At 44.8% G+C, this 21,572-nt stretch overlaps 2 protein-coding genes across 5 annotated transcripts; both read right to left on the bottom strand.

Moving 5' to 3' along the window:
- Positions 1-912: 912 nt before the first annotated feature.
- LOC129536560 (keratin, type II cytoskeletal 6A-like) lies at positions 913-5,675 on the bottom strand. 2 transcript variants are annotated; one of them, XM_088836889.1, is made up of 10 exons: positions 5,456-5,675; positions 5,136-5,389; positions 4,065-4,279; positions 3,664-3,724; positions 3,428-3,523; positions 3,137-3,301; positions 2,570-2,695; positions 1,532-1,752; positions 1,281-1,315; positions 913-1,169 (listed from the first exon to the last, which is right to left on the bottom strand). In XM_088836889.1, the coding sequence occupies exons 1-10, from the start codon at positions 5,673-5,675 to the stop codon at positions 913-915; spliced, it is 1,650 nt and encodes a 549-aa protein (XP_088693015.1). The 2 variants fall into 2 exon arrangements, with proteins under 2 accessions (XP_088693015.1, XP_055251534.1); XM_055395559.2 differs by having other exon boundaries at positions 5,136-5,675.
- A 7,981-nt stretch (positions 5,676-13,656) lies between these two features.
- LOC129535855 (keratin, type II cytoskeletal 6A-like) lies at positions 13,657-18,727 on the bottom strand. 3 transcript variants are annotated; one of them, XM_088836684.1, is made up of 10 exons: positions 18,448-18,727; positions 18,188-18,381; positions 17,114-17,328; positions 16,710-16,770; positions 16,474-16,569; positions 16,183-16,347; positions 15,615-15,740; positions 14,575-14,795; positions 14,324-14,358; positions 13,657-14,212 (listed from the first exon to the last, which is right to left on the bottom strand). In XM_088836684.1, the coding sequence occupies exons 1-10, from the start codon at positions 18,725-18,727 to the stop codon at positions 13,956-13,958; spliced, it is 1,650 nt and encodes a 549-aa protein (XP_088692810.1). In that variant the 3' UTR covers positions 13,657-13,955. The 3 variants fall into 3 exon arrangements, with proteins under 3 accessions (XP_088692810.1, XP_088692809.1, XP_055250495.2); XM_088836683.1 differs by having other exon boundaries at positions 18,188-18,465; positions 18,502-18,727; XM_055394520.2 differs by having other exon boundaries at positions 18,188-18,727.
- Between the last annotated feature and the right edge of the window lie 2,845 nt (positions 18,728-21,572).

Raw genomic sequence — 21,572 nt, 5'->3', positions numbered from 1 at the left:
CATATACAGAAGCAGAATTTTGGTTCAGAAGTGTATACACTTTAATCATCCTTGATATACTTTCTCAGGCAAGTTTGTTGGTCAGGAAGTTAACTCTAAGTAAAAATCAAATATTCTATTTAATTGCTAAATGTTGTTCTGCTCTGATGGGCCAGAAACATGATTCCTCTAATGAACATTAAGACTTGACCCCTTGAGTGTGGGTTGAGTGGTCTTAGGAGGAGAAGCTAATTGATTACACTTGGCTCCAACAAGAAAAAGCAGAGTATACGTTGATGTTGGACCAGAGTCCTTCCATTACTCTTGCCAAACATTTGGATTAAATTGTATCTGTGAGAGAAAGCTGATTATTAGTATCCCGAACTGCTGTTTGTTGAAGTTCTCTAAAGGAAGGGAGTGAGGCACATGGGGGTGGGGAGTGTGCTTCATGCCTGAGAAGTATGCTTCATTTGTCACATGAAAACCTCAAGAACCATTGGTGACAAAGAAAGGCAACGTGAAACCACACATTATATGATAAATCTGATTTATTTAGCAATACAAGTGAGCAAAGAGCAGAGGAAGCGCCACAGGGATACAAACCCTGTACATCATAGAACCAGTCACTTGTGCTTGCACAGTCACTGCAAGGGAAAAACACAACACCTCTGAGATGGGACCTCCTGGGCCAGTAGAAAATAAGGGGGGTTGCCCTGTTATGGAGACGGACCCAAGTAGCGACCTTCCAATGGTGAACAATGGAGGCTCACTTGCAACAGCTTTTGAAAAGAGAGGAGATGAGGACACTCAGCAACTTCAGTTTTAATTTAAGAAGTAAGGAAAGGGAGCAGGAAGGATAAAGCAACTGGAGGAGAGAGAAAAGCAGCAGAAGGAGCCTGAGACACTGTGGGAGTTTGAGCCCATGACAGGACTTCAGTGCTTGTAGCTCTTCCTGCTGGAGGAGGAGGAGGTGGTGGTGTACTTGATGGTGGAACTGCTGCCCCCAGAAGAGCTGAAGCCACCCCCTATGGCTCTGCCACTGCCAGAGCTGAAGCCACCTCCGAGGCTGTGCCCGCTGCTGTAGGAGTAGCCACTTCCTCCGCCCACGCCTAGGCCACTGCCGAGACCGCCGGCACCGCCATAGCCACCGGCACCGCCATAGCCACCAGAGACGGTGGACTGCACCACGGCTACGGAGGCAAAGGGACAAGGTCAGGACAAGATGGTGAGCTCACTCTGCCACACAAGAGTCCAGCTACAGGGACACAGGGCGAGGGATGGGGCCAGGGGAGGGTACTTACAGATGTTGACTTGCCCAACGCCTTCCCCACTCAGCCTAGGAGAGAGGAGACACAGCCACGATGAGACCCAGAGCCACAGCTGGCCCCGCAGGGGAAGCCTCCGTGTGAGGAGAGTCCCCAGGAACCTGCCTTCTCGGTGCTCCTCTGGGAGCAGCACTGTGACCAGCACTAGAGAGCCTCCCCCTTGGGCTCACTGGCTGGACTTCTTGGAGATGCAGCCAGATGAGGAGGAGGGTGTGTGAGCTCCTCACCTGCACTCCTCGCCTTCCAGCAGCTTCCTATAGGTGGCAATCTCCACGTCCAGGGCCAGCTTGACATTCATGAGCTCCTGGTACTCCTTCAGCAGCCGTGCCATGTCCTGCTTGGCCTTCTGCAGGGCGTCCTCCAGGTCCGTCAGCTTGCTCCTGGCGTCCTTGAGGGCCAGCTCCCCACGCTGCTCAGCGTCGGCGATGGCGGATTGCAGGCTGGCGCACTAGAGGGGAGGAGCGGCAGAGGAGCGTGAGTCTGGACTCCAGGGGAGAGGAAAGAGATCTACTCTCCCAGGGAGGAAGAGCTCTAGAGCCCAGATCTCTCGGAAAAGGAGGTTTGATTCGTTTTGTCCAGTCTTTTGCCATTCTACAAACCTTAACTAGTCTTGGAGTCCTTTAAGAAAATCTATTCCCTTCTCTGTTAACCACCCTGATGATGATGGGGCTGGAAGATACCACAGAAGACTGAAGACCAGGGGACATGGGAAGAAATGGACCTACTGCCTAGTTTTGAATGTTGACACTTTGGATAAGTTCACATGGATGTACAATAGCTTATACAAAACCACAAACATCCTCCCTGAAAGATGATTTTATCTCACACTCTTGAGACCTCACCTTCCTTTCACTTCACAGATTTATTTGAATGACGCTCATTTGTCCTGATTCTTTTCTCAGATTCTTTTTCACATTGAGTATGAGCATATTTCCAGCATTCTTCCTTCACACTTTCTAGCCTGAGCCTTTCTTTGCCAACTTGTGTCTTGAATCCCCAACTCAATCATTCTCCTTATGGAATCTCATTTCAATGCCTCTAGACTGTGTGTATGAACCACTGACCAGTTGAGATTCGTCGTATCCTGAGTTTGTTTCCTGCTCTTGAGTTGGGCTCCATCTCTCTAACCTAGGAAAACTCAACCGTGACATGTCCTCCTCTCTCTGATTTTCCTCAGTGCCCAAGAATTTCCCACATGATGTTTGACGATACCTGATAGTCTAGGAAGGAAAGGATGCTTTTCTCTTCCATGGTCCCCACTGTACCTGCTTCTTGACGTGGTCGATCTCAGATCTCAGCCTCTGGATCACGCGGTTGACCTCAGAGATCTCCTGCTTGGTGTTGCGCAGGTCATCCCCGTGTCTGCCCGCTGTAACCCGCAACTCCTCATACTGTAAACCAGAGGGAGACATCAGAGGTGTCCATGGGCTTTATATGACACTAATCAAGGCTTTCAAAATAGAATCTAATGGTTTTCCATAAGACATTCAAAGAAAACTGGTGTTACTAGGTCACTGACGCTCTTCACCAATCACACACTATCCTTGGTAAGACCACTGACTGGTTCTTTTCAGGACAAGCAATATTCGGTACTGTTGCTGAAAACAGCATTAAGATAAAGCTAAAACAACGGTCACTCACCTTGATCTACATTAGCTTTCATCCTAACTTGGGTTCTTTGGCCTACGAGACTTGGGCATTATTACCCAAAAGGTCTACCCTGAGAGGTCCCCCACTTCTTAGTTGAAGTTTCCCCACTGAAGTCTAGAGCCTCATTGATGTTCTCAGAGGAGGCACAGGGATTCTTCATCAGCTGCCGCCTCACCACTCACCTTGGACTGGTACCAGGACTCAGCCTCAGCCCGGCTCCTCTGAGCAATCTCCTCATATTGGGCTTTGACTTCAGCGATGATGCTGTCCAGGTCCAGGTTGCGGTTGTTGTCCATGGAGAGGACCACAGAAGTGTCTGAGATGTGGGTTTGCATCTGAGCCAGTTCCTGCAGAACAAGAGACCATCCGATCGTCATTGGTCATGATGCTTACAGAGGCACCTAGACCAAAGACATGGCACTCTTCACAAATCTCTGTAAAGGCGATAAAACAGAATGTGGAGAGATACTTACAGCATCATAGAAGGTTCTTAGGAAGTTGATCTCATCTGTGAGAGCGTCTACCTTGGCTTGTAGTTCAACCTTGTTCATGTAGGCAATATCCACATCCTGGGGAAGAAGCCAACAGACTGGGATCAGATGAGCCCTCCTGCCCAGCCTGCTCCTGTTTTAGTCTCCTTGACGATTCTTTTCTCAGAATCCTTTCCTTCAGGAAAGGAGCATGAACCCCTGGTCTGACTCAATCTCACCTTCTTCAATTTCACAAACTCATTCTCTGCTGCCGTGCGTTTGTTGATTTCATCTTCGTATCTGGAATTACAAGGAATAGAATCCAACTGAATCCGGGGTGAAGATGAAACAAGAAAAAGCAGCCTAGGATCTCCACTTCCCAGAATGGACATATACAAATGAGACTTTATCAATCAGCCTAAAGGTTGTAATTTGTGGTTTCCAATTTCTTTACTCCGTTACTCTTCCCATTCAACTTTTAGGGCCCTTTTGTTCTTCGGGGTTTGTGTTTAGTAATAGCTATCATGTCATGTCTATTGACATGCTTTACTAAGAATCATGCCCTCATGTGGACCTGGTCATCTAACAGACTGGAGTGTGGGCTTCAGGAAGCTAAGGTGTTTTCTCTCCTGTAACTCACTTGATCTTGAAGTCCTCCACCGTGTCCTGCATCCCCCTGAGCTCCGAGTCCAGGCGGCCTCTCTCCCCAAGGATACCATCCAGCTGTCTCCTGAGGCTGTTGATGTACTGCTCGAACAAAGGCTCCAGGTTCTGCCTCACAGTCCTCGTGCCCTGCTCCTGCAGCAGGGTCCACTTGGTGTCCAGGACCTTGTTCTGCTGCTCCAGGAATCGGACCTGCAGGGAGACAAGATGGTTATCTGTGAGTTGACAAGTCCCCAGGCCGGTCTGGTGGTCCGGTGGTGCTGGGCTGCTCCAGAGCCTGTACAGAGGCCGACAGTTCTGCTTCCCACCACACAGGTCTCTTGGCCAAGTTTCCCCAGGGAGCTGTCAGATGTTTCCTCCCTCTCACTTATGGAGACTGTCAGTGACTTTCAACCCTTCCTGTCTTCCTCTTGACAAGGACAAGCACAAATGTACTTTATCATAGCATTTTCCTCATATTGCACAGAGCTTTTCCAAAGCACATGCCTCAGTTAAAGGGATATCAGATGTTTATAATCTAATGATTAGATTCCAGTTCTATTAATGATTGGATTTAATCTTGTTTCCCATATAGTGCATGAATCTGGCTGATGCAAAGTCCCTTAAGGCTCATTTTTTGGTTCTACAGGTGAGTATTCCTATGGATATATACTTGAGTTGTTTTTCCTCAAATTCCCTTTTGTTTTTTGCTTTCTTTCCTCCCTCCAGCATCCATCTATGACTCAAATGGAGTTTGCACAGCAGTACCCTTTTAACTTTCTTAGACTATCCAGCAGATCAAGCCATCTCTTTGCATTCTCTCATTTTCTGTTCTTCCCTTCAGGATTATCAAGAACTGTGCCTATTTCCCCAGCATGAATGGGGCCATCACTGTCTGCCTGGGGTCCACATGGAGCCTGTCCTGCATCCCAGTGGAGAGCTAGCCTGAGTCCCAACCCCCTCTCTGCTGAGTTTCCCCCCCACCCCAACCCCAGTAAGACAGGTCTCTTAGTTGGCTCTCTGGGGCACTCTGCAATCCCCGTAGGAGGGTCAGATGCTCTCAGCTCACCTTGTCAATGAAGGAGGCAAACTTGTTGTTGAGCGTCTTGATCTGCTCCCGCTCCTCAGTCCTCACCCGCTGGATGGTGGGGTCAATTTGCAGGTTGAGGGGAGTCAGGAGACTCTGGTTGACGGTGACCTCTTGGATGCCTCCAGGGGGGCACACAGGGAAGCCAGAGCCCCCATAGCCACCTCCAAAGCCAGCTCCACCACCGAGCCCAAAGCCGCTACCAGCCCCAGCACCAAAACCAAATCCACTCCCAACTCCACCTCCGAAGCCATAGCCAGCTCCAATTCTGCCACCATATCCACCACCGATGACACAGCTGCCCCCTGCGATGGAGATCCTCTTGGAGCCCCCCAGGCCATAGAGGCTGCGGCTGCCAAAGCCAGCTCCTCCACACACTCCAGCAAGGCCGCCACTGCCCCTGGAGCGGGACAGGGACAGGCTGCTGAAGCCAGAGCGGCAGACCCCAGGGACTCTGGCTGAGCCGGCACTGAAGCCACTGCGGCTGCTGCTTTGGGTCTTCACGGTGGATTTGTAAGACATGGTTCCTGAAGAAGAGACTGAGGGAGGAGCGAGGGGTGGCGTGTAGGGCTGAGAGGAGCAGGTCTGTGAGAGGAGCTTCCCGGCAGCAGCTTATATATGGAGAAAATGGGCTGGGCTCAGTCCTGGAAGGTGAGCCTGCAGGTTGGGAAGGGCCAGGCTTTACAAAGCGTGAGATCACATCTGGTTTATTAGAAAAGTTATGAAATATGAAGATTGCATTTTTGGTTTCCTTTAGTCAGGGAAAATTTTCTCCTGCCTTCCAGCTTTGACGGCTCTGAGCACAGTAAGACTAGTCTCAACTCACTGAGCTGGGAGTTAGTCAGCAACTGACACGAAGGTTCTGCATGCTATGCTCGTGTGTGAAATGTGCTGAGGCTCATCTGCCCTGGTGGTTTCACCCACCAGCCAGAGATCCTGGAGAGCAAAATACCAATTGCTTTTCCTATAACTGTAATTATTATGTTTGTCATTAATTACAGAAGTTAAACATGACTTTTTTTGCTTTCCTCAAAATTTCCTACAGGTAGGTATGTAGGAAATGGGTATATATAAATGGGTCTCTGTATGCCTGTCACTGGATTTTATAAAAATTAATTTCTTTTGGTCAGCCTTATTTCCTCTACTGCTGCTGCTAAGTCACTTCAGTCGTGTCCGACTCTGTGTGACCCCATAGACGGAAGCCCACCAGGCTCCCTGGGATTCTCCAGGCAAGAACACCGGAGTGGGTTGCCATTTCCTTCTCCAATGTGTGAAAGTGAAAAGTGAAAGTGAAGTCGCTTAGTCGTGTCCAACCCTTAGCGACCCCACGGACTGCAGCCTACCAGGCTCCTCCATCCATGGGATTTTCTAGGCAAGAGTACTGGAGTGGCTTGCTATTGCCTTCTCCGTATTTCCTCTACACTCTCATGCAATTCCCTATCAACTCTAATATCCTAAAAAGCAGTTCCCAAATATCTTGTTTTATCTTTAGAATACAATTCAATATTTATTTGTAGACAAATTGCTCTTTTACACATATCCTTTATATATCCTTAAAACTTAGATGTTCATTAACATCCAGAAGTATTTATTCAATCTTGGAAAAGTCTGTTTTTGTTACTTATATTTTGCATCTTGCTTTTCCAAATCAACATTCTAATAAGTTCCATAAATCTTGTGTTTGGGTGATATATTTAATGTATTATATTTTTATAACATTTCAGGTCATTAAATCTGCCTCCAACTTTCCACTTGCAGTTTATTTGTGAAAAAAAAAAAACAGTTTTATTTATGTTTTTCAGTTGTCCAATGTGGGAGTGTTACTTTGCATAATCATGTCATCTTCTTTAAGATGGTCTCAAGTCTTTCTTGTATCCTATGAACTGACAGTTCAAACTAGAAACTTAATATGCTATCTCTTTAAACATTATGGATATAAATTTCAGAATGCCTATTTATATACATAATATTGATATTTACACATCAACTTATTCATTTTAAAATATTAAATAAGTAATACATGGTTAAGGAAAAAATTACATGCTCAAGGCCATTCCCCAGTCCTATACAGTAAGACAGGTAAAGGTGTTACCATTCCCTGAGTATCCTTGTAGTTACCTCACTCAAATATTTCTGTGCTTCTCCTAGGGCATGTGTGAAGCATGTGAGAATATATACTGAATATATACATACATATATACATAATATGAGATACACACATATATATATATACTCTTTTGCAATTATGCTTGTGGTGTGTGTACTTTGTCTCCCATCTCTCTCTTCTCTCTCAGTTCTCACGCAGCATCCTCTGAGTGCTATTTCCTCCGGGTTGTTTTCTTCACCTTTACCTGTGGTCCATTGTGGTGGATCAGTGTCTTGTGCTGTTTTCAGCCTGGCCTTCATTTCTCTAGTGGCTTTGTCTTTTTTCTCTACTGCTTTTCTGCGGTTTACCAGATGATATTTTAATCTTCTATTTCTCACTCTGTTGCCCCTTGGCTTTCTTATTTCATTATGTTTGTTCATTGCCTCTTAGGAAATATTTTACCGTGACTTCTTCCTACTGAATGTTTTCTAAGTGCCTCTTGCTTCCTTTTCCTTGTGTTGTTTGTTCGCTTGTTTATTTGTTTGCTTTCATGTAAAGTGTCTTTTGTGGGTCCTGGAATGATTCCTTCCTAACGGGGGCTCATCTCTGAATGATTTGAGATCCTTCTGGACTTGCCTTTACAGACAGTCTTCTGGGAGGAGAGGCCAGGCCACAACCAGAATAACAGGAATTCTCAGTAGGACACAGGCTGTGTAAATAGTTCTTTCAATTTTAATTCATCCAAGCCAAGGAAGATGTCTGCAGAGTGGCTCACGGTTCAGTCTCAGTTTTCTTTGCTTCTCCAATGACACATTGCCAATAGGCTTTGACTCTGATTCCTTACTCAACCCTGCCTTCCTTGTGTCTTAAAACTTCAGGGCAAATAGGCCCTGCCTATAGCCCACACACCCCCTTCTGACCGTTGCACAGGTTGATTCTTCGATCTTGGATGTGCACCTGAGGACGTGTTCTTCACATTCACTCAGTGGAGCTGCATGAGTCAGAGGTGACTGGCACCAGGAGAACCTCAGGGTTAGCTTTGTGCTCTGTTCTTCTGTGTTTCCCACGTTATTTGGTTTTGATTTGTCTGTTTTCGAGAGTGTTCTTCACTGGATTTTCTGAGATGTGCATTGAGGACATCTCTCTGAGTTTTCCCGACATCTGTGGGGATTGCTTTCTCTCTTTCTGTAGGAAGGATTTTGTATTCTTTTTTTTTTGATTGAAGGAATTTAAGATGTTTTCCTTTTGGTGGCTGAGGGTGGAGATTACTTTTATGATTCTTGTTCTCCTTGTTTGGTTTAAGGCAATTTCTAAGATGGAGAGATGCCTCCATTTCGGCTACATTCAGAAGTCTCCCATTCATATATTTATATTTAAAACACATAGCATTTGAAATATTAAGTAATAATTGCTGCTAGAAATATTACTCTTCCTTTCTTGCACTGCTTGGAAACTATAGGGTTCAATGAAGACATCATTGCTCAGGGCCCCCCTCCTGTGCCTGATGGGGTCACCTGAAAGTTGTCTACAATACATGAGATTTAGTATCATCAGAAATTTCATTCCCAAATATATTAGTGTTCTTCTCAGTGGAACAACCTCCTTTACTGCTTAATCAAAATTTGTATCATTGGAAGTCCAGTGGATACAATGAAAGAGAATAGTATGCAAACAACCATGTACCAATCTCTCAGATTAAATACTTATCCATATTTCTCAGTATTGTGTCATCTAATTCCCCTACTTCTCTTATTGAAATCTTCTACTTTTTTGTTGATGTATCTTCAAGAAAATTAAGACATTAAGTCATTTCAATTGTCAGTATTGCAAGCATGCCTAAGAAAGGATGACTTTTTAATCTAACTGTATAACAGTTTTGTATCTGTAGCAACAGTTGCTTCATAATGAAACCAAATGTCCGTTTATGTTCACACTTCTCTGATATTTCAAAGATGTCTTTTTATGCTGGTTTACTAGAAGCAACATCCTAACTAGATTCTTGGGTCTCTTAAGATTCTTTCATACTGTAATAGATCCCTTTTTAATACCACTGATTTGTAGACAAATTGTTTTTTTCTCTAGTATGTCTACACTTGATTTGGTTTGTTGTTTCCTGTTGGTGCCACATAACTTCTAACCCCAGTTTTTCCTATAGAGTAGTTACATGAGTTAATTAGACATTCCCTATTGTTTCAGGTAAGATTATGTCCCCGTTGGTCCTGTGTGCCCATATTGCCTCAGTTGTGAGGCACATGATACTAGCTGTTTAGTTTAGTGATGTTAAAACTGATCTTCAGTATAGCTGTAGTTCCAGCCTTATCCCTTCATTAAAAAGTGCCAAATAAATTTGTCATCTAATGTTTTACCATTCATTGGTCAAGTCCCACACTGATTATTCATTAGATGTTGCAAACTTGTAATTTTGAATTTAACATCTCTCCTTCTCATTTATCAAATGGGAGTCATCTATAAAGAAGAAATCTTATTGTTTACTTTTTAGATAGTAATATGTATTTTATTCAGACAGGAAAGGCAGAATACGTGTTTCTTTCTTATAATTTTGTAATTTTCATAACAGTGAATTGGGACCACCATAATTTCCAAATATAATTGAGGAAGTTTTGTTTGTTTGTTATTTTGGTTTTAAATCCACAGTTCAAAAAATATATTCAATATGTTCTGTCCACTGCAGGCATTAAACCTTTTGGGTACTTAAACTGTCCCATTTTACACCACTTGAGTTCTTCAGAATTTTCTTCTGGGTCCTTTTGACAGGGCCCCATTGGGTTCTGAAAGCTTCTTTGTTGACAAGGATGAGAAGTCTCAGGTTATCTTATACTTATCTTGCAGCAGACATGGAATCAGTCATTTCTGTGAGTAGCTGAGGTGCCTTTCATTGGGAAATGATATTTATAAGCTAGAATTTGTATGCTATGGATGTTCATTGTTACTGGGTTCTTCTAGGTTTGAAGTCTTTTCAAAATACAGATCTAGAAATATGTGAAAACATTAGAAAATACTTAAATCAGAAGTTTGTAGATATATTTCAAATTCAAAGGGGAGAATATAGGATGATTTTATAACTATTTTTTTAAACTATATCTGTAAAGCTTAGTTCTGAATGTCACATTCCTTATTTGCTCTGTCCTACAACAAACCTGATATCCGGGTTTCCCTGATAGCTCAGTTGGTAAAGAATTGGCCTGCAATGCAGGAGACCCGCTTTGATTCTTGGGTGAGGAAGATCCACTGGAGAAGGGATAGGCTACCCACTCCAGTATTCCTGACTGGAGAATTCCATGGACTGAGTGACTTTCACAACAATATGAGAATCCAGATTAACTCTAGCCTAGTGGTTGCAAATAGAAGCAGGAAAAAAAGATCTTCCATTATTACATTGGTTGGAGAGAAGTTTCTTAAGTGAGGGAGTACAGATATGGATGAAATGCGCTTTAAAAAGGGGCTGCTACAGTTGCATGAGAAGACTGGGGACAACAAGTGTGTTGGAGAAAATGGCACATTTGAGTGGACCTGCCTCTAAGATGAAAGAGGATGATTTCCCACCCCTCCTCCCTTTCTAGTGTTGAAGGGACATCCCTGGAGTCTTCAAGGCAACAATTTTGAAGAGAAGAGATGGCCTAGAGAAAGTCATGGTCCAAGATATCCAGTTGCTCTCAAAGATGGACTACTCAACGCCTTTTTCCTCCCATCCTGAAGTCTACTGTTAGCTATTCTCAAGGACAAGTATGATGAAGAGTTAGTTGCCAGGGAGTCTGTAGGGAATGCCTCCTGGGGCATGCAGCAAGCAGAGAAGAGCAATCTGCTCTCAGGACCTTTGGAAATGTTCCCTCTTCTGCTTGTGCCACACCCTGTTCCCCCATGAACTGTGATGTCATTCATTAGTCTGTGCTGGGGATTCTAGCCAACATAGCTTAGAATCTACCTTGTATGGCTCACAAGTGATCATCCTGGATCACAGAAAATTCAGGTAAGGTGAACTTTGGATATAGCTTCTAAATAGGAAAAGTTCTTCTATTTGAGATTGTTATGAAAAAAATGTATTTTCTGTATTTTCCAGGTACCTAGACTCCATACGGGAGGAAGCAATTGACTAGCTTCCTTAGGAGTCAAATCCAGTATCTAACAACCTTTGGTACTGCCAAGTCCTTCCTTCCTTCAAAAGCAAGACTTTACTGTTTCAATAGAAAAAATGTTTCTTCCTATTCAGCCCTCAAAGAGCAAAAGAAATCAATCTGAAAGTTTTAATCTCATGCACGTTAATCAAGAAATTGAACCTTTTCTTCCTTAATACCAAAATTATAACCACATTTAATTTCAGATGTCATACAATGAGGACATCATGGGGAACACATTTTCTCTTTTGAAATAACAAGGTTCAACATCAAAAGATTTAGGAAGTGCACAGATTAAAAAAATACAGTTTACTGGAGTTAAAACCAACATGAGATTGTCAATATTATTGTTTTATCATTAGCCATTCGATGATTTCTCTGTATCTCTGTCCCTCCAACTATCTTTCTGTTTCTTAGTGACTCTGTCTCTTTCTTTACCTTGCTTGTTTTATAATTTTATATGGAAATTAGTAAAAAATACAGATGATACTTTGAACCCCTTGCCTTAAATGTTTTCCATGATAACTATGCTTCATGTAGCCATTGTGTCTCCTTAGACCCTTCGTGGTTTAACACAATTTGCCAGATTCTCCTTGTCTTCGTGACTTAGAAAGGTTTGAGGAACTCAGCCAGACTGTTTTGTCGATGTCCAATATTGCGCTTTTTCTGATGTTGTCTCATGAATAGACTGGAGTTGTGGTGTTTTGGAGGAAGAACATTGAGGTGATCTGCACTTTTCAACTCATCATCTTAGGGTACATGCTATGAAAATAACATCGCTTTAATATTAGCCTTGATCATCTGGCTGAGGAAGCGTTTGATCGATTTCTCTGCAGTAAAGTCACTCTGTCCCCCATTTTCAGACTGTGCTCTTTGGAAGGAAGTCATTGTGCACATCCCACGTCCCTTAGTGGGCAGTACTTATTCACTCATTCGCATGGGGCCCTGTATGTAACTAAAAGAAATTCTTTTGCCTGAGACTCTTCAATCATCCCTCTTGAATTAAGTTAATCAATCACTTGTTCACATTGATAGATACCGTGAATAATTATTTCACAATTGAGCTTTAATCCAAATATTATTTATCTATTTATTTATGGCTCAAGAAGTTTCAGTTTGTCTACTAGTAGCTCCTTCAGTGTCTTCTGTGACTATTTCTTCAATTTTTGAGGCTGAACGTTGCTCCAGAATCACCTTTGCATATACTCCTCCCCATTTGTAGAACCAGACATATCTCCTTGATTCTTCAGAAGAGAACTTATATGGTATTAGGTGGATTCTCCAGAGAAATCATCTGAGATTAGGGCCGTGGACAAAACAGACTGGAAACAGTTACTGAATCTCAGGAACATTGCCTGACTCTCAGACCAACCTTGCACTGTATCATTGAGAGTTCCTTACCCATTCTGAAAGTCACAGGAAGCCAAGACACAGCTGAGAGAGAATGCAAGGCCATGTCTTTGGAGTGGCAAAGACTCGACCTCTTTGAGTCTCTGTGAGAGGATTTTGGGGTGAGGAAAAAGGCCTTCCCATTCCTATTTTGTCTCCATACTTTAAAAAATCAGGACCTGCATTTTGTTTCTGAGTCTGTAGATCCTGAAATTAACCAGTGTTTCCATTATTTCCCAGGTGAAACTTTATTGGGATTCATATCCCAGAAGTACAAGTTCTTGCATTTGTACTGTTTCCTCAGGATACATTGCTAGAAGCACACTTTCAGTTCAGAAGTGCGTACTTTTAAATTACACCTGATACATGTTGTCAGGCATACTTTTGTGGTCATACGGCATTTTAAAATATAAATCAGACATCTTACCCTCTAGTCAATGTTCTTCTGATCTAATTAGACTGTAATATGATCCTCTGAGGACGATGGATGACTACAGCGGCAGAAGGAGGTAGCATCATAGAGACAGGTCAGAGGAACTAAACTGCTGAGACCTGATCCGCGCAGCAAAACCAGACTTCACTGTGACGGACCCAGATCCCTCCCACTCCACACGCCAAGCTGTTCCCGGAGGACTGCTGGCATCAGGAGGTTAAACTGCTGTCTGTTCAAGTAGCCAAAGGAGGAGAGTGAAGCACACGGGGACTGGGAATACGCTTCATTCCCGAGAAGGCACTTATCAGATGAAAACCTCAAGATCCACTGGCGACAAAGAAAAGCTATGTGAAACCACACATTATATGATAAATCTGCTTTATTCAGCAAAACAAGTGAGCAAAGAGCAGAGGAAGCAACACAGACACACAGACCTATACATCAAAGAACCAGTCACTCTGCTTTCACAATCACTGCCAGGGAGGAACACAGCACCTCCGAGACGGGACTTCTTAGGCCAGTGGAAAGCAAGGGGGATTCCCTGTCTGGACTAGGACCGAGGAGTTAATTTCCAATGGTGAACAATGGAAGCTCAGGTAGAGCAGGTATTGGCAGAGGGAGACGAAAGCACTCAATAACTTCAGTTCTAACTGAAAGTAACAGATGAAGGGAACAGAAGAGAGGAAGCAACTAGAGGAGAGGGCGGTGAAGCTGGAGAGGGAGCCTGAGACACTGTGGGAGCTTGAGCCCACGACAGGACTTCAGTGCTTGTAGCTCTTCCTGCTGGAGGAGGAGGAGGTGGTGGTGTACTTGATGGTGGAACTGCTGCCCCCAGAAGAGCTGAAGCCACCCCCTATGGCTCTGCCACTGCCAGAGCTGAAGCCACCTCCGAGGCTGTGCCCGCTGCTGTAGGAGTAGCCACTTCCTCCGCCCACGCCTAGGCCACTGCCGAGACCGCCGGCACCGCCATAGCCACCGGCACCGCCATAGCCACCAGAGACGGTGGACTGCACCACGGCTGCGGAGGCAAAGGGACAAGGTCAGGACAAGATGGTGAGCTCACTCTGCCACACAAGAGTCCAGCTACAGGGACACAGGGCGAGGGATGGGGCCAGGGGAGGGTACTTACAGATGTTGACTTGCCCAACGCCTTCCCCACTCAGCCTAGGAGAGAGGAGACACAGCCACGATGAGACCCAGAGCCACAGCTGGCCCCGCAGGGGAAGCCTCTGTGTGAGGAGAGTCCCCAGGAACCTGCCTTCTCGGTGCTCCTCTGGGAGCAGCACTGTGACCAGCACTAGAGAGCCTCCCCCTTGGGCTCACTGGCTGGACTTCTTGGAGATGCAGCCAGATGAGGAGGAGGGTGTGTGAGCTCCTCACCTGCACTCCTCGCCTTCCAGCAGCTTCCTATAGGTGGCAATCTCCACATCCAGGGCCAGCTTGACATTCATGAGCTCCTGGTACTCCTTCAGCAGCCGTGCCATGTCCTGCTTGGCCTTCTGCAGGGCGTCCTCCAGATCTGTCAGCTTGCTCCTGGCGTCCTTGAGGGCCAGCTCCCCACGCTGCTCAGCGTCGGCGATGGCGGATTGCAGGCTGGCGCACTAGAGGGGAGGAGCGGCAGAGGAGCGTGAGTCTGGACTCCAGGGGAGAGGAAAGAGATCTACTCTCCCAGGGAGGAAGAGCTCTAGAGCCCAGATCTCTCGGAAAAGGAGGTTTGATTCTTTTTGTCCAATCTTTCTCCAAACTACAAACCTTAACTAGTCTCAGTGTCCCTAAAGAAAACCTATTCCCCTCTGTGTTAACCACACCAAGGAGGATGGGGTTGGGAGACGCCACAGTAGAATAAAGCCAGGGCACATGGAAAGAAATGGAACTACTGCCTTGTTTTGAATGTTGACAGTTTGGGTAAGTTTATGTGGATGTATAATAACTTACACAAAACCGCAAACATTCTCACTGAGAAGACGATTTCATCTGAAACTCTTGAGACCTTGCCTTCCTTCCACTTTACAGTCTTGGATAACCCTCATTTGTCCTGTGCCTTTTCTCGCTTCTTTTTCATATTGAAAATGAGCATATTTGCAGCAGTCTTCTCCACACTTTCTGTCCTAATATTCTCTTTGTCAACTTGTATCTTGAATTCTCAACTCAATCACTCCCCTTGTGGAATCTCATTTCAATGCCTCTAGACTATATCTTTGTCCCAGTGACCAGTAGAGATTCGGCCTATCCTGAGTATGTTTCCTGCTCGTGGTTAGGCTCCATCTCTCTAACCTGGGGAAACTTTCCCAGGGAGGAAATACATGTCCTTCTCTCCCTGCTTTTCCATCAGTTCCCAGAAATTTCCCACATGATGGTTGTTGATACCTGATAGCCTAGGAAGGAAAGGATGCTTTTCTCGTCCATGGTCCACACTGTACCTGCTTCTTGACGTGGTCGATCTCAGATCTCAGCCTCTGCATCACGCGGTTGATCTCAGAGATCTCCTGTTTGGTGTTGCGCAGGTCATCCCCGTGTCTGCCCGCTGTAACCCGCAGCTCCTCATACTGTAAACCAGAGGGAGACATCGGAGGTGTCCATGGACTTTATATGACACTAATCAAGGCTTTCAAAATAGAATCTAATGGTTTTCCATAAGACATTCAAAGAAAACTGGTGTTACTAGGTCACTGACGCTCTTCACCAATCACACACCATCCTTGGTAAGACCACTGACTGGTTCTTTTCAGGACAAGCAATATTTGGTACTGTTGCTGAGAAACAGCATTAAGATAAAGCTAAAACAACGGTCACTCACCTTGATCTACATTAGCTTTCATCCTAACGTGGGTTCTTTGACCTACAAGACTTGGGCATAATTACCCAAAAGGTCTACCCTGAGAGGTCCCCCACTTCTTAGTTGAAGTTTCCCCACTGAAGTCTAGAGCCTCATTGATGTTCTCAGAGGAGGCACAGGGATTCTTCATCAGCTGCCGCCTCACCACTCACCTTGGACTGGTACCAGGACTCAGCCTCAGCCCGGCTCCTCTGAGCGATCTCCTCATATTGGGCTTTGACTTCAGCGATGATGCTGTCCAGGTCCAGGTTGCGGTTGTTGTCCATGGAGAGGACCACAGAAGTGTCTGAGATGTGGGTTTGCATCTGAGCCAGTTCCTGCAGAACAAGAGACCATCCGATCGTCGTTGGTCATGATGCTTACAGAGGCACCTAGACCAAAGACATGGCACTCTTCACAAATCTCTGTAAAGGCGATAAAACAGAATGTGGAGAGATACTTACAGCATCATAGAAGGTTCTTAGGAAGTTGATCTCATCTGTGAGAGCGTCTACCTTGGCTTGTAGTTCAACCTTGTTCATGTAGGCAATATCCACATCCTGGGAAAGAAGCCAACAGACTGGGATCAGATGAGCCCTCCTGCCCAGCCTGCTCCTGTTTTAGTCTCCTTGACGATTCTTTTCTCAGAATCCTTTCCTTCAGGAAAGGAGCATGAACCCCTGGTCTGACTCAATCTCACCTTCTTCAATTTCACAAACTCATTCTCTGCTGCCGTGCGTTTGTTGATTTCATCTTCGTATCTGGAATTACAAGGAATAGAATCCAACTGAATCAGGGGTGAAGATGAAACAAGAAAAAGCAGCCTGGGATCTCCACTTCCCAGAATGGACATATACAAATGAGACTTTATCAATCAGCCTAAAGGTTGTAATTTGTGGTTTCCAATTTCTTTACTCCGTTACTCTTCCCATTCAACTTTTAGGGCCCTTTTGTTCTTCGGGGTTTGTGTTTAGTAACACAAACTGTCATGTCATGTCTATTGACATACTTTACTAAGAATCATGCCCTCATGTGGACCTGGTCATCTAACAGACTGGAGTGTGGGCTTCAGGAAGCTAAGGTGTTTTCTCTCCTGTAACTCACTTGATCTTGAAGTCCTCCACCGTGTCCTGCATCCCCCTGAGCTCCGAGTCCAGGCGGCCTCTCTCCCCAAGGATACCATCCAGCTGTCTCCTGAGGCTGTTGATGTACTGCTCGAACAAAGGCTCCAGGTTCTGCCTCACAGTCCTCGTGCCCTGCTCCTGTAGCAGGGTCCACTTGGTGTCCAGGACCTTGTTCTGCTGCTCCAGGAATCGGACCTGCAGGGAGACAAGATGGTTATCTGTGAGTTGACAAGTCCCCAGGCCGGTCTGGTGGTCCGGTGGTGCTGGGCTGCTCCAGAGCCTGTACAGAGGCCGACAGTTCTGCTTCCCACCACACAGGTCTCTTGGCCAAGTTTCCCCAGGGAGCTGTCAGATGTTTCCTCCCTCTCACTTATGGAGACTGTCAGTGACTTTCAACCCTTCCTGTCTTCCTCTTGACAAGGACAAGCACAAATGTACTTTATCATAGCATTTTCCTCATATTGCACAGAGCTTTTCCAAAGCACATGCCTCAGTTAAAAGGATATCAGATGATTATAATCTAATGATTAGATTCCAGTTCTATTAATGATTGGATTTAATCTTGTTTCCCATATAGTGCATGAATCTGGCTGATGCAAAGTCCCTTAAGGCTCATTTTTTGGTTCTACAGGTGAGTATTCCTGTGGATATATATACTTGAATTGTTTTTCCTCAAATTCCCTTTTGTTTTTTTGCTTTCTTTCCTCCCTCCAGCATCCATCTATGACTCAAATGGAGTTTGCACAGCAGTACCCTTTTAACTTTCTTAGACTATCCAGCAGATCAAGCTATCTCTTTGCATTCTCTCATTTTCTGTTCTTTCCTTCAGGATTATGAAGAACTGTGCCTATTTCCCCAGCATGAATGGGGCCATCACTGTCTGCCTGGTGTCCACATGGAGCCTGTCCTGCATCCCAGTGGAGAGCTAGCCTGAGTCCCAACCCCCTCTCTGCTGAGTTTCCCCCCCACCCCAACCCCAGTAAGACAGGTCTCTTAGTTGGCTCTCTGGGGCACTCTGCAATCCCCGTGGGAGGGGCAGATGCTCCCAGCTCACCTTGTCGATGAAGGAGGCAAACTTGTTGTTGAGCGTCTTGATCTGCTCCCGCTCCTCAGTCCTCACCCGCTGGATGGTGGGGTCAATTTGCAGGTTGAGGGGAGTCAGGAGACTCTGGTTGACGGTGACCTCTTGGATGCCTCCAGGGGGGCACACAGGGAAGCCAGAGCCCCCATAGCCACCTCCAAAGCCAGCTCCACCACCGAGCCCAAAGCCGCTACCAGCCCCAGCACCAAAACCAAATCCACTCCCGGCTCCACCTCCAAAGCCATAGCCAGCTCCAATTCTGCCGCCATATCCACCACCGATGGCACAGCTGCCCCCTGCGATGGAGATCCTCTTGGAGCCCCCCAGGCCATAGAGGCTGCGGCTGCCAAAGCCAGCTCCTCCACACACTCCAGTAAGGCCGCCACTGCCCCTGGAGCGGGACAGGGACAGGCTGCTGAAGCCAGAGCGGCAGACCCCAGGGACTCTGGCTGAGCCGGCACTGAAGCCACTGCGGCTGCTGCTTTGGGTCTTCATGGTGGATTTGTAAGACATGGTTCCTGAAGAAGAGACTGAGGGAGGAGCGAGGGGTGGCGTGTAGGGCTGAGAGGAGCAGGTCTGTGAGAGGAGCTTCCCGGCAGCAGCTTATATATGGAGAAAATGGGCTGGGCTCAGTCCTGGAAGGTGAGCCTGCAGGTTGGGAAGGGCCAGGCTTTACAAAGCGTGAGATCACATCTGGTTTATTAGAAAAGTTATGAAATATGAAGATTGCATTTTTGGTTTCCTTTAGTCAGGGAAAATTTTCTCCTGCCTTCCAGCTTTGACGGCTCTGAGTACAGTAAGACTAGTCTCAACTCACTGAGCTGGGAGTTAGTCAGCAACTGACACGAAGGTTCTGCATGCTATGCTCGTGTGTGAAATGTGCTGAGGCTCATCTGCCCTGGTGGTTTCACCCACCAGCCAGAGATCCTGGAAAGGAAAATACTGATTGCTTTTCCTATAACTTTAGTATTTGTCATTAATTAGTGAAGTTAAATATGACTTTTTCGCTTCCTAAAAATTTCCCACAGATAGGAGCATAAAACTGCAATATAAATGAGTGTCTGACTATCTATTACTGGATTTTATAAAAATTATTATCTCATGGTCAGCCTTATTTCTACCATGCAATTCCTTATTAACCTTAATATATTGGGACTCAATTTCCAGATATCTTGTTATATCTTTAGAATTCAATTCAATGTTAAAATTTAAATGAGTTGCTCTCTAAAATTACTAAACATATACCATTTGTATATCCTTAAATACTAGATGTTCATTAACATCAAGGAGTATCTATTCAACCTTGAAATAAATCTGTGTGTTATTTATATTTTATTTTTTGTTTTCCCAAATCAGGATCCTAGTAAATTCCATTCATTTTGTGCTTGGGTTATAAGTCTTTAATGTATTATGTCTTCATAATATTGCAGGTCATTAAATCTGACTCCACCTTCCACTTGCAGTTTATTTGTGAGAAAAAAACAAAACAGGTTATTTGTTTTCTGCAGTTGACCAATCTTAGAGTGTTTAACCTGCATAATCATGTCATTTTGTTTTTGGTGGTCTTGTGTCCTTTGCGTATCCTGTGAAGTGACAATTCAAAGTAGAAGCTTAATAAGCTATCACTTTAAACATTACAGATATAAATGTCATAGAATGCCTGTTTATATGCAGAATATTGATATTAAACATCTACTTATTTATTTAAAATATTTAATAAGTAATACATGACTGAGGAAAAAATTACGTACTGAAGGCCATTCCCCAGTCCTGTAGAGGAAGACCATGCAGTGTTGGCTACTTCCCTGTGTATCCTTGTAGTGACCTCATCTGAATGTTTCTGTGCTTTTTCTGGGGCATGTGTGATGCATATGGCTTCCCAGTGGCTCAGTGGTAAAGAATCTGTTTACAATGCAGGAGCTGCAGGAGACGCTAGTACGAATTCTGGGTCTGGAAGATTCCCTGGAGAAGGGCTTGGCAACCCACTCCAGTATTCTTGCCTGGAGAATTCCATGGACAGAGGAGCCTGGGGGCTACATTCACTGGGGTCGCAAACTGTGGAAGATGACTGAAGCGACTTAGCACAGCACATGTGATGCATGTAAGAATATATTTTGACTATATACATACATATATACGTATATATGAAACACATATATATTCTCGTTTGCAATTATGCTTATAGTGTGTGTACTTTTTCTCCCATCTGTTTTTTCTCAATTCTCATGTAGCAGTCTCAAGTGCTATTTCCTATGGGTTGTTTTCTTCACCTTTAACCTGTGGTCCATTTTTGTGCATCGGCAAGGTCTTGTATTGTTTTCAGCTTTCCTTCATTTCTCTTGTGGCTTTATCTTTTTTTCTCTGCTGTTTATCTGAGCTCTACCTGCTAATATTTAATCATTTATTTCTCACTCTATTGCCCCTTGGCTTTCTTATTTCATCATGGTGTTTATTTCACTGCCTTTTAGGAAATACTTTATTCTGACTGCTTCTGTTGAATGCTTTCTAAGTGCCTCTTGCTTTTCCTTTTCCTTGTGTTGTTTGTTCGCTTGTTTATTTGTTTGCTTTCATGTAAAGTGTCCTTCGTGGGACTTGGAATGGTTCCTTCCTAACGAGGGCTCATCTCTGAATGATTTCAGATCCTTCTGGACTTGCCTTTACAGACAGTCTTCTGGGAGGAGAGGCCACAACCAGAATAACAGGAATTCTCAGTAGGAAACAGGCTGTGTAAATAGTTCTTTCAATTTTAATTCATCCAAGCCAAGGAAGATGTCTGCAGAGTGGCTCACGGTTCAGTCTCAGTTTTCTTTGCTTCTCCAATGACACATTGCCAATAGGCTTTGACTCTGATTCCTTACTCAACCCTGCCTTCCTTGTGTCTTAAAACTTCAGGGCAAATAGGCCCTGCCTATAGCCCACACACCCCCTTCTGACTGTTGCACAGGTTGATTCTTCGATCTCGGATGTGCACCTGAGGACGTGTTCTTCACATTCACGCAGTGGAGCTGCATGAGTCAGTCAGCTGGCACCAGGAGAACCTCAGGGTTAGCTTTGTGCTCTGTTCTTCTGTGTTTCCCACTTTGTTTAGTTTTGATCTGTCTGTTTTTGAGAGTGTTCTTCACTGGATTTTCTGAGATGTGCATTGAGGGCATCTTCTCTGAGTTTTCCCAACATCTGTGATTTATTTCTCTCTTTTTATGGGAAGAGTTTTCTGTTCTTTTCTTTTTTTTTTTTTTAATGGAAGGAATTTAAGATGTTTTCCTTTTGGTGGCTGAGGGTGGAGATTACTTTTATGATTCTTGTTGTCCCTGTTTGGTTTAAGGCAATTTCTAAGAAGGAGATACTCTTGTTTCCTCCA

The sequence above is a fragment of the Moschus berezovskii genome, chromosome 6 (genome assembly GCF_049115385.1).
Source record: "Moschus berezovskii isolate FMDL1 chromosome 6, NW_MosBer_1.0, whole genome shotgun sequence".
Lineage (NCBI taxonomy): Eukaryota > Metazoa > Chordata > Mammalia > Artiodactyla > Moschidae > Moschus > Moschus berezovskii.
Note: the sequence above shows the minus strand (reverse complement) of the source record. Positions and strands in the feature narration are given on the sequence as shown.